This window comes from Triturus cristatus, chromosome 9 (genome assembly GCF_964204655.1).
Source record: "Triturus cristatus chromosome 9, aTriCri1.1, whole genome shotgun sequence".
Taxonomy (NCBI): Eukaryota; Metazoa; Chordata; class Amphibia; order Caudata; family Salamandridae; genus Triturus; species Triturus cristatus.
This window is the reverse complement of record NC_140592.1, coordinates 72,743,644-72,755,215: the sequence shown is the minus strand read 5'-3', so window position 1 is coordinate 72,755,215 and position 11,572 is coordinate 72,743,644. Positions and strand designations below refer to the sequence as shown.

The 11,572-nt window shown below is 43.6% G+C and overlaps 1 protein-coding gene across 1 annotated transcript in view; it reads left to right on the top strand.

The window, feature by feature from the left end:
• Window positions 1-451: 451 nt before the first annotated feature.
• The window catches only part of LOC146797417 (zinc finger protein ZXDC-like), a 72,475-nt gene continuing 61,354 nt past the window's right edge, over window positions 452-11,572 (top strand). The window contains exon 1 of the mRNA XM_085624428.1: window positions 452-1,553. Coding sequence (XP_085480554.1) covers window positions 563-1,553 — 991 coding nt within the window. The 5' untranslated portion in view covers window positions 452-562. The remainder of the gene's footprint in view (window positions 1,554-11,572) is intronic.

The following is an 11,572-nucleotide window of genomic DNA, read 5'->3' as shown; positions in this document are numbered from 1 at the left end:
ATCACCCACACTGGCTTACCCCACCCCAAAAATCATTGCCAGTCTCAAATACTTCAGAAACAGGTAGCCAGACGTTGTACAAACAAAACCTGCCCCTAAAGAACTCCTGTCGATTGTAAGATCAAATGGAATTGGTGCTCATACAAAGTGCTTCTCAATGATCACTTACCTACTGTAATTGACTAGGGAGTTATACTTGCAGTGTATCAGTACAATTTGCACTTTCTCGAGAACTTTTTTCAGGAACACTGACAATGTCCAGAATAGTCACGATTTACAGCGCCTACGAACATGGGTAATTTTACAGTATCTCATAAAGTCAGACCCGCCTTAAGACAACCACAGGAGAGAAACACCCAGACCTCCACGCCTATAGTATTGATGCACAGAGTACACACAGAAGCTTTCGGTTCCTGCGCGACGCATGACGTAGACGCGTCCCGTGACGCGCCACACGTTCACTTCCTGTTCCTGAAGCTGTCGGGCAGAGGATTCAGGTGTAAGAGCCACCGGCGGCCCCAGCGGGGAGGTCGTAGGCGGCCGGGGCGCCGTAGGAAGCCCAATGCGGGTTCTTGAGGGGGCCCCGGGAGCCTTCACCCCCTCGTCTTCCGTGCTGCTACCTCCCCGCCTGCTGGAGGACGGCGCTGCCATGACCGAGGGCGAGGCAGCCCCCCAGCTGCAGTCCAAGCCGGGGCAGGAGTGCCCCGTGGGGGGTACCCAGAACCCGGACTGGGAGATGCACTCCGTGCAGCTGGAGGCAGCCCCCGGCCGCACTGGCACCTTCTATGGCACGGTGACCATAGACGACCAGCGGCTGACGGTGCGGATCCAGGACGGGCTGCTGAGCCTGGAGGCTCGTGAGCCCCAGGGAGGGGGCAGCGCCGGCGGCATGGACCACGGCGGCCTAGACCAGCTGGTGCTTGTGAGCTGCGAGTCTGAACCCAGGAAGAGCAGCCCCAGCCAGGTGCGGCGGGGGGACCCCAATCCTGGCGGCCAAGGGGACATGCATGGGCATCCAGTGCCCGCAGATGCCCCTCAGAGGGACCCCGATGCCACGGCCACCTTTGAGGAGAATGGCATCGCCCACGGCCAGCTGGCAAATCTGTTCGTCGATGAGAACGGCGAGGTGCGGGTGGGGGCCGATCACTTTGGCCGGAAAGGCATGGTGGTGGTCTTCCGCTGCCCGCAGCCGGAGTGCCGCAAGACCTTTGACAAGAAGCACAAGCTGAAGCTGCACCTGCTCACCCAGCACACCTCGGAGGAGCAGCGGCCCTTCCGCTGCAGCATGGAGGGCTGCATCTGGTCCTTCACCACCGCCTACAAGCTGAAGCGGCACCTGCAGTCCCACGGTAACATCCGGCCCTACACCTGCCCGCTGGAGTTCTGTGGCAAGACCTTCACCACCATTTACAACCTCAAGGCCCACAGCAAGACCCACGAGCTAGGGGACAGGTGTGAGATCTGCGGGGAGTGCTTTCCCAGCCTGGCCAAGCTGGCCGGACACCGCAAGGTGCACTACGAGCCGCATAAACCCTACGTCTGCGAGTTTCCAGGTAGGTTAGCAGAACCACAAATGGTGCTGAAGCACTCTTGGGGTGTTGATCTTTATGGGAATTCATCTTTAGCAACGGTAATGGCAACAGCCTTCACTTCCCTTGATTTGCTAGACTATTGAGTTTAAATCAGCATTGTTCATTTCGTCCTAACGTTGTTGCCCCTAAAGTAGCACTGTTTCTTAGGTTGATGTTTACATTATTTGTATTACTCCCCATGTATCGTTTGTAGAGGTATCGGTGAATGCGTTTTTTCTAGCTGTAGGGTGAGCAAGGTGATGAACAGGGTGAATGACAGTAGGCTAACATGAATATGTGAATGATGTAGAGCAGTGGTTCCCAAACTTTTGACTCCTGAGGACCCCCATTCAGTCACCACTGGAAGCCGGGGACCCCCAAGCAATTTGTAGGATTTAAATTTCAAACATTAAAACAGTAATTCGAAAAACATTAACACACTTGTGCACACAAAACAAATACTCCAATTACTATTGATTTTAGGTGCATATTTACAAGCCCCTATCACCATGGGAACATCACTTTTTGAGACATTCCCGTGGCGATAAGACCCCCTTTCACCCAATGTTTAGCGTGAAAGGGGTGGGCAGTGGGTGTTGCGGTGGGTGTTTCCCCTGCAAAACCCATTGATTTTGACGCGGCCCCCTATTTACAAGGGCAGCGTAAATCGGAGGCAGCGCCAAAATTAAGACCAGGGAAAACCTGGTCTTAACTTGGCGAAACAAGGAGAAATGCTTCATTTCTCCTCGTTTTTGCAAAACGCCTTGATTATTTATGTTCAGGAAGGTGACCCTTCCCGCACATCAACAATCTTTAAAAAAATAAAAAAGACATTTTGTAACTTCCATATGTGCTGCATTAAGCAGCACACATAGAAGTGACAAAATGACATTTCAAGATTTTTTATGTGCAGGAAGGGGGACCTTTCTGTAGATAAACAATCTTCCCCTGTTAAGTGTAGCGCCAGCGCAGGGGAAACGCAGGGCTGCACCATATTCTTGTAATTATGGTGCAGCCCTGCGTTTCTGAAGTGGCGGAGTGTGTTGTTAAGCCAAGGAGGCTAACGACACTCTCTGCCACTTCTGTTGTATTTTATATTGAAAGCATTTGCAAGAACATGAAAGAAGTTAATGGGAAGGTTGGTGCTGCATCTCCGTGACTAACTTTTCAATGGTTGGTTTTATTTCGCAGTACAAGGCTCCTGCTCCTGCCAGGGTCAGACAGGAAATCCAAAGCAGCCTTCGCAAATGATTTCAGACCAGTCCCCATACAATGCACACCAAGTGCAGTGAGTGAGCCTGACCACTACAAAGGGGGCTTTGGGAGGCTCTACCCCCAAAACATTTAGGAAACAATGGTGCAGTCTACAACACATTTATCATTATATATTGAATTGTATTAGCTTTTAAAGAATAGTAAATGAAGACCTGACCATGCACCAGAATACGACAATCTTTCTGGGGGGTCTTCAATGATTCCCCCACTATCACCCTCCAACAGTGCTTCTCATCGCCCCATAGCCCCTCTGTCACCTGTATTTCATTTTTTATAGCATCTCTCATACCATTGTAGGATGTCTGAGCACTTTACATCACACACATATAGAGACAGTGACTCATGCGTGTAAATCAGTGTATAGAAAATGTTACATAAGGCAAAGGGGACTACAAGGTGTAGAATTCACATGTCATTCATACTGGTAGACATTTTTAAAGAGTGCTTGGTCTGGAGAAGCACAAACGCAGGATTCAGAACATAACACAGTGGTTAGCATTGACTTTAAGAATAAAAATGTATTTCCACCCAAATAAACCTATTTTAGCAGCATCAGGATAATGAGAGTGGGAAAAAAAAATAAGTCACTAACTTGTACCTTGCAGTTTGCAAGCAGCTGTTTGAGGACAGTTTATAGGTCACTGTGCTAGATTACGATTGTCACTTATGAACTGCACAGTAACAGAAGAATCTCTCTGACAATAGCAGTAACCCACTGACCTATGCATATGAAATACTGTTTTTTAAAATGCATGGTACACGTTCTTTGCAGTAGGCATTTTAACCCTCTGCGCTACATTATATAAGTCAAAGCTGCCACTGGGCAAAACTCATCTCTCTCCAGCAGGGACATTAATCACTGGTGTTATCTTGACACTTTTATTGTTCTTTGAAAACTGCTAATTAAACAAGATACTTTGCAGTGCTTTCAAAACTTCTGCCTGCGGACCCCCTAGGAATGTGTCAGGGACCCCTGGGGGTCCGCGGACCACAGTTTGGGAAACACTGATGTAGAGAGAAAATATCTGCCCGGTGATGTTGTTTACAACGACGCAGGTAACAGGTGATACGTACTGCAACTTGGTGTAGAATGGTTCTTCAATCAATGACGAGGCTTAGATTTCAAAGATTTACAAATCGTGAAATTTATTCTTGGAGTGGAAAGACCCACAACATATCCAAAGCAGGTTAGAGGTCCGAATGAATAACAGAAGACTTGACATTCTAGATACTGGAACCCTTAAAGCTGCACATTCCAATACATTTAAAGACATACATGAGATACACATAATAACAATAATTACAACTCATAACACCCCCCCCTCTATAGATACAAAATAAATAAAAAATTACAGAGAAGTAAATATCGAAATGACATCAATAGTAAACAAAGTCTTCGTGACGAAGAGGTGGAGCTCTAATCCTAGAACTATACCTAACATTCCTGTTGTCACCAGATCCCTTAATATTATCTGGAATATTGTCATTCAAACAAGTAGGAGGAAGAGGCACAGAAATATTATCACCTTCACCCCTATTTAGTAATGGAATAGAGTTGTCAGAAGAATTATTAACATTGTTATGTTTATGGCTTAAATCACCAAGGTTGAACCAATCAGAATGACTTTGAGTTTTAAATTGAGATTTTACTTTTTCACAAATTATTTTAGCCTGTTCATCTGTGAGTTTAATCGCAGCGTTACGATTCCACCACCCACGATCCCTTAACATGACAGCCATTTTGGAAACCTTAACAATCCTGGCAGGCTCAGAAAATCTTGATTGACCTTTGCCAACCTTAATAGGTTTCTTTATTAGAACCCAATCACCAGGAAAGAGAGAGGTAACTTTAACATGTTTCCTTACATCATAATTTGCTTTATACAACTGTTGTCTTTCTTTCACATGTGCCCTAACTTTCTGCAAATCAATTTCATGAGAATTACTGTTTCCTAATTTCCCTTTCAGCCATGACAGACTGAATAGAGAGATCGGTTTCCTACCCCTCAATAACATATAGGGAGAAATATTAGTGGTTGAGTGGGGTGTAATATTGTAACACCAAACCTTGTCACTAATATACTTGTGCACATCCAAACCGTTAGCTAAAGCTGTCTGTACACCTTCTTTTAGCATTTTGTTGGCTCATTCTACCAAACCATTTGAGGCAGGGCTATTCAATGGTACTAAGATGTGCTTAATGGAAACATCATTCATGACATTTTCGAAATCACCAGATGTAAAATGGGTCCCATTATCTGTTACAATCTCAAAAGGAAGACCTTCAATCAAGAAAAGACGTTGTAAAAACGAGATAACTGATTTAGAATCTGAGTTTTTTACGAAAGAAAAATATAACCACTTGGAGAAGTAGTCAATTATAACAATCAAAAACTTACTATCACTCCCCAGCAAGTTGAAAGGGCCAGAAAAATCCAATCCTAATTTCTGCCACGGACCACTAGGCCATTCAACTGGGCATAAAGGGGGAAGTAGAAGTGCGCCAGTGTTTATCAGGACATTTATCAACAAAGGACTTAACTTGAGCATCTATACCTGGCCACCAGTACACATCCTTAATTTTCCGTACAGTACTTGAAATCCCTAAATTACCTTCATGAGCAAGAACAATAATTTTACTCCTCAAACTCTCAGGTGGTACAATTGTATCATCCCTAAGTAAAATGTTGTTAACTATAGATAGTTCTGACGCAATTTGTGAGAAACATTTTGTCTTGCATAGACAAGCTTCTATCACACGGCCAACCCTCGACTAAGAATTTCTTCACCCTTTCCAGACAAAGATCCTTACGTCCGCATTCAATTAATTCATCTTCTGATAATCTGCTCATTTGTGTCAAATCATTAATAGTAAAAACAACATCAGAATCACAATTCCTGTCAAGATCTGAAGCGTCACCCTCTAACGGAATACGAGTCAAACAGTCTCCCCTGACATTTCTACCTCCCAGGAATGTATTTAATATTAAAGTTAAATTCTTGTAGTCTGGCCAGCAGTCTGATCAATCTAGAGGAGGCTTTGTTTGAGCTACTGTCACCTAACGTGTAAATTAATGGTTTATGGTCTGTGAACAGTTAAAATCTGGAACCCCAAATATACATTTTAAACTTTTCTACAGCCCAGCAGCATGCCAGAGCCTCTCGCTCTATAGTGCTATAATTAGATTCAGCACTGTTTAATGTTCTTGAAGCGAATGCTATAGTGTACTCATTACCGTCAATCATCTGGCTTAAAACTGTACCCAGGCCTTTTGAGCTGGCATCCACAGTGAGAATCAAATGACAACTGAGTTTTGTCAGACCATACATACTTCGCATTTTTTTTAAACAAATCTCTGAGAGGTTGTACAATGATAGCGTAACTCTGGACAAAACTAGCGTAATATTCGCTAAGCCCTAAAAGGGCTCTTAAAGCATCCTTATCTTGGGGTCTGGGAGCATCTTTGATAGCGTTGATTAAAGATAACTTGGGTCTTATACCATTAGAAGAAATATTATGCCCTAGGTAATCTACTTCTTGAGTGACAAATCTACACTTGTTTTTATTAATAGTCATACCGACTGTCTCAAGTTTTTGTAAAACTTTGTCAAGTAGAGAATAATGTGATTCTAGGGTAGCTGTGTGAATTAAAATGTCATCCTGAAAGGCTTGGATTCCACCTATACTGGTAAACAGTTTGTCCATCAGACGTTGGAATACACTAGCTGCGGATGCTAATCCAAACTGCATGCGTTTATACATAAAAACACCAAAAGGAGTAACAAACGTTGTTAAAGATCAAGACTCTTTGGAGAGTGAAATCTGACGATAAGCCGATTTTAGATCGATTGTGGTGAAATACTTGCTACCACCCAGATTCGCCAACATCTCTTGAATTCTGGGGAGGGGATGGCAATCCACTACAATATTACGATTCAGAACTCTTAAGTCTGCACATAAACGGATCTCACCTGAACTTTTGCGGGCCGCAACGGAAACCCATTCCGAGGATTCTACAGGTGTTATGATATCTTGTGAACATAAATCATTAAGTGTTTTCCTCAAATCCTCTCTAGCAGACAGAGGGATTGGTCTACATTTTTGAACAACTGGAACAGCATTCTTTTTAAGTTTAACAATGAGTTGGAAGTCTTTAATCATGCCTACTTTATCCGAGAACACGCTGGAATATTTTGATAACAAATTAGTTATGTCAGATTTATTGTACCTATTGAGAACACCAATAGAGCCATGAGCAATCGAAGAAACTGGTAGATCACGTAAAACAGGCTCCAAATGTCCCGGTTTTAAGATGATCCCAAGATCAGCTTGATCTTGCCAACCTAAAATGTCACGGCCATTCAGGGCAACATACATTTTGGTGTAAATTTCCCTACCTTTAAATATGATGGAATCAGAGAACCCCGCATGGTGATAATCGAATTCACCAAATGCTTTAGGGTTGACATCTGTAGGTTTAAGGAGGACTTTTGACCAAAATTTATTAAAAGTTTTCTCATCTAGGATTGTGATCGGAGACCCTGAATCAGCCATGACATTAAGCTCAATGGGGCCAATCAACACACTGCATAAAGGACCTTTGCATCTTTTTATATCTCTGCGTAAGGTATTAACCTCAATAGTGGATAACCTGTTATTCATAGCATTGCAGAGCTCATCTTGTTCAATATTGACACAATTAAGTTTACTCTTATGTCTGGTTGATCTGCATACCGTATAAAAATGACCAATCTTCTTACACGTGTTGCACCTTTTCCCTTGTGCAGGACAATATACATAATTCCCCATATGATACCCTTGTGCAGGACAATATACATAATTCCCCATATGATACTATCTAGTTCGAGTTTGACTGTGACCCCCTCAGTTGACGTACTTTTGTGTGTTTGTGGTTCAAGCTGCTAACCTTTAAAATGTTGTCTGTTGGCAGACGTCACTTCCTCATTGATTCATACATTATGTGGTCGTGTCCTGTATTATGTCTTTCTTTTTTGGTATATGATGCCCAAGGTTGCTGGTCTTCGTGTCCCAGGTGAACGTGTATGGTTCGGTCAACCCTCCTAAATCACACAGAAGCCCCCAACATGAACCACCCACATTTTTTATACTTGACAGACCGTCACAAGTTACCTTCATTCCATTTTCTTAGTGAATCAGGCAATAACTTTTGGGGATCGCCTCCTAGTCAATGAAAAGCACCTAAAACCAACCTTACTTCGCATTTGATTACTTAGGTGAAGTAAGGACATAGAAACCAGTGCTGCCTTATTTTGTCTAACTTGTTTCCCTATTTTGACACGTTTCTTTTTCATTCCATTTACTCCCCTTTGCTTGTTTTTCTTCCCTTTGTGTGTTGTACATTTTGTTGAGTCCATCTCTGTTTTCCCTTTTCCATGTTTCATTCACACAGATGCCAGGTATTGCCATACAGGGCATAATCGGAGAGTGCATCCCTAGGAGTTAAATGTGCGTTATAAGTGTGGTAAGTCGTTATAATGATAGTAGTAACGTCACTTTCCCAGGTGCTGCCAAAATACTCCACTGCTTTTCCACCACCTTTAAAGTACTCCTATCATAAAAGTACCATTATGTGGCCTAGAGCATGTTCTCAGTGATTAAAAGCATATGTTTTGGGCAGGGGTTTCTTGGCACTGCAAGGAGACAAACACATGCACAGATACTCCAACCCCTGTATTGACACACTTAGCGATGTATGGACAGGCATACCTCCAGATTGATGAGCAGCTGCATATTTGGGAATGCCTGAGGGGGTGGGGAGGGGCAGGGGGTGGAATGATGTGGCCATCATTTGAAACTAGGTAGGATTGGAGGCATAAGTCAGTGCATTAGATGCTACATAGATGGAGTGACGCTCCTTGCCTCCCGCCCTCACCTTCCAGCCTAAAAGGGTTGCAGACAACTTACTATATCCACATTGAGTGAGTCATCTGTTGACCTTTAATAAGACCCAGGACTGACACAAACGGAACGCAAAACATGCCTACTGTAGTCCTGTACAAATTTCACTGGACACTCTGTGAAGCTAGAATAGAAGTTGGATAAAATGTATTTGACTCATGATCTAAACATACGTCTTGACATAATGACTGGATGAAATCAAACCTCAGAATACAGGTCCCATTGAGAAGTAAAATTTTAATGGTGCTTGCGGCTGTCAAGCTAAACGCAAGGAGGCGGCTCTGGTTAAGAGCTGAGTCTGTTTTGGTGAAGAGATTGCTTGTTGAATGTACCTACCAAGATGGCACTGCAGTGTTACCAACTGACTGACCAGGACACCACACAGAAAATGCTGTGGTGTGTTCTTGTAAGGAGATCCTATCACCTGGAATAGATGGCCATTCTCCTTGACACATTGAAATTCGTATACCAGATCTGCTTCTCCAGAAGTCTGCGTAAGGAGAGGGGTATGGTGCTGCATGATTTAGATACCAAGGCAAGATTGGTCTAATACTGGCATGGTGCTTTGTATACACTCGAACAGTACGGATACGGACATTAAACTGTGCTTTGTTTGCATGAACCTCGTCACACCATCTACTTGGCAGGATAGTTCTGCTGTCTGGAGCCAAAGTCTGTTATTTTAAAGCGAGATCACTAGAATTTTTTTACAGATAAATCTGTTAGATTATTAATTACAGGATACTGTGATAACTGACTTAAGTTACCGTCTCTTCATTGAGTCTTCAATGGTTAGTCTTAGAATCCTCAAATCTGACGATTGTGACTCATGAGCCGATGTGTTAGGTAGGGCAGGTCCCGATCGATCTGTCTGGGAATTTGTTTTTACTTAAAACTTCCATAAGAAAATGTATAACTTCAGCAGTGTGGTGTCTTTTTGTCTGTGTCCTTTAATTCAGACCCTTTGGACTGGAAGTCACGATGGACTAAGGCATACAGCATGTGAGTAAACAAGGCCTTAACATGTCCTGCTGTGTTAAACGCAGACTTCTAGGAAGTGAGTTACGACCAAGGAAGTAAGAGAGTGGGAACACTAAGATCCTTTCACTAGAAGGGCCTACTCTATAGGACCCCACCTAAAGATAACCCTCACATCCGTATAGTATCACCAGAAATAAGACCCAAGTTCTTTGAGGCTCCTATAGCCATGTGGGTTTGGTGCCCATTCTTAAGTGGCTGCTCCTATACACTTTCTGTGGATGGGCACCAATTATTTCTTCTAACTAGATTCCCATGACTTCCAATTCTTGTACTCCCTGAAAATAGGATTATATGGCCCTGGTTATATTTCCAACAGAAGTCCACCCTTCTCGGATGTATTTTCCTACAATTGTCCCTTTTTGTTTGTTAGCTTTTCACCTCAGCTGTTTGAATATATTTTTCCTGAATGATTATTGCCAATCATTCTTGCTCCTCGGGCAGACCCGCCTCTGAAATAGTGTCCTAAATGATCAAATGTAGGGTGAGCAAGAGAACATTTCTCCGTATATAGGACTTCGCAGCTAGTTTATAGCAGACTTCTCGGAGGACAAATTGTGTGATCCTAAATCCTTTGCGAAGCTCTAATTTTGAAAACATTTACCACAACTGTTGAACTCCTTGAACATGTGGTACATGGTGATCTGGAAAGCAGACGTTGCAGATAATAACCCAAATAGCATTTTCTTCAGTTGGAATGGGCCAAAGCGGTTATGAAAGTAGTCAAAACTTTTGATTCAGTGAAATTTAGTTGGTGGTAGGCTGAGTCATGATTAGGAAATAATGTAGATCTTTTCACGTGGATAATATCTCAATAAGTTTTGGTAAATGGTGGCTGTCCATCATGATGGAAGAATTTAATGCTTACAAATGTATATTGCCATCATGCTTACTTGTCAATACAATTGGCAAACCCACATAGAGAATTGTCTCTCCCTGCTATTTTGTATCATGTATTTATATTTGTAAAGCGCACTGCAACCCTACGGGCATCCTGGCGCTAAAAGACAGAGTGAAGGGAGAACGGAGGGGAGGCTGAGAATTAGGCTCTGGGGAACAGCCAGGTTTTCAGCTGTCTGCGGAAGTGGGTCAGATCCTGAACCAGTCGTAGCTCCACAGGGAGGCTATTCCATAAACGTGCAGCCGCAGTGCTGAAGGCACGACCTCCCAGGGTGGCTCTCGTTGTTTTGGGAATCAGGGACAGCCTAGCTGAAGAGGAGCGCAGCATGCGCGTAGGAATATACCATCTGAAAAGATTTTGCAGTGGTATAGGGCCAAAGCCATGAAGAGCCTTAAAAGCTACACACAGAGATTTAAACAAAATTCTCTGATGCACGGGCAGCCAATGTAGTTCGGACAAAGCCCTAGTGCTAGAAGAGGAACGCAGTCTCAGAAGGGCGAGTTTTGCGGCAGCTGCCTGGATCCGTTGAAGTCTCTGAATCAAATATGCAGGTGAGGCAAGCAGCAAGGCGTTACAGTAGTCCAAGCGACTAAGAATTGTGCATCGGACCACTGTACCTCGTACATGAGGAGGAAGAAGGGGCAAAATCCTACGTAAACCTCTCATGATCATATAACAGTTAGAAACCACCTTGTTGACATGCGACTCCAGACTTAGCTTCTCATTAAAGCAGACCCCCAGATTGCGAACAGTCTTTACTGGAACCAGAGGGGTGTCCAGAGGGAGAGGCCAAAAGTTGGGAGGCAGGGTAAAAGGTACCCTGCCCACTGAGCAATGTAAAATCTC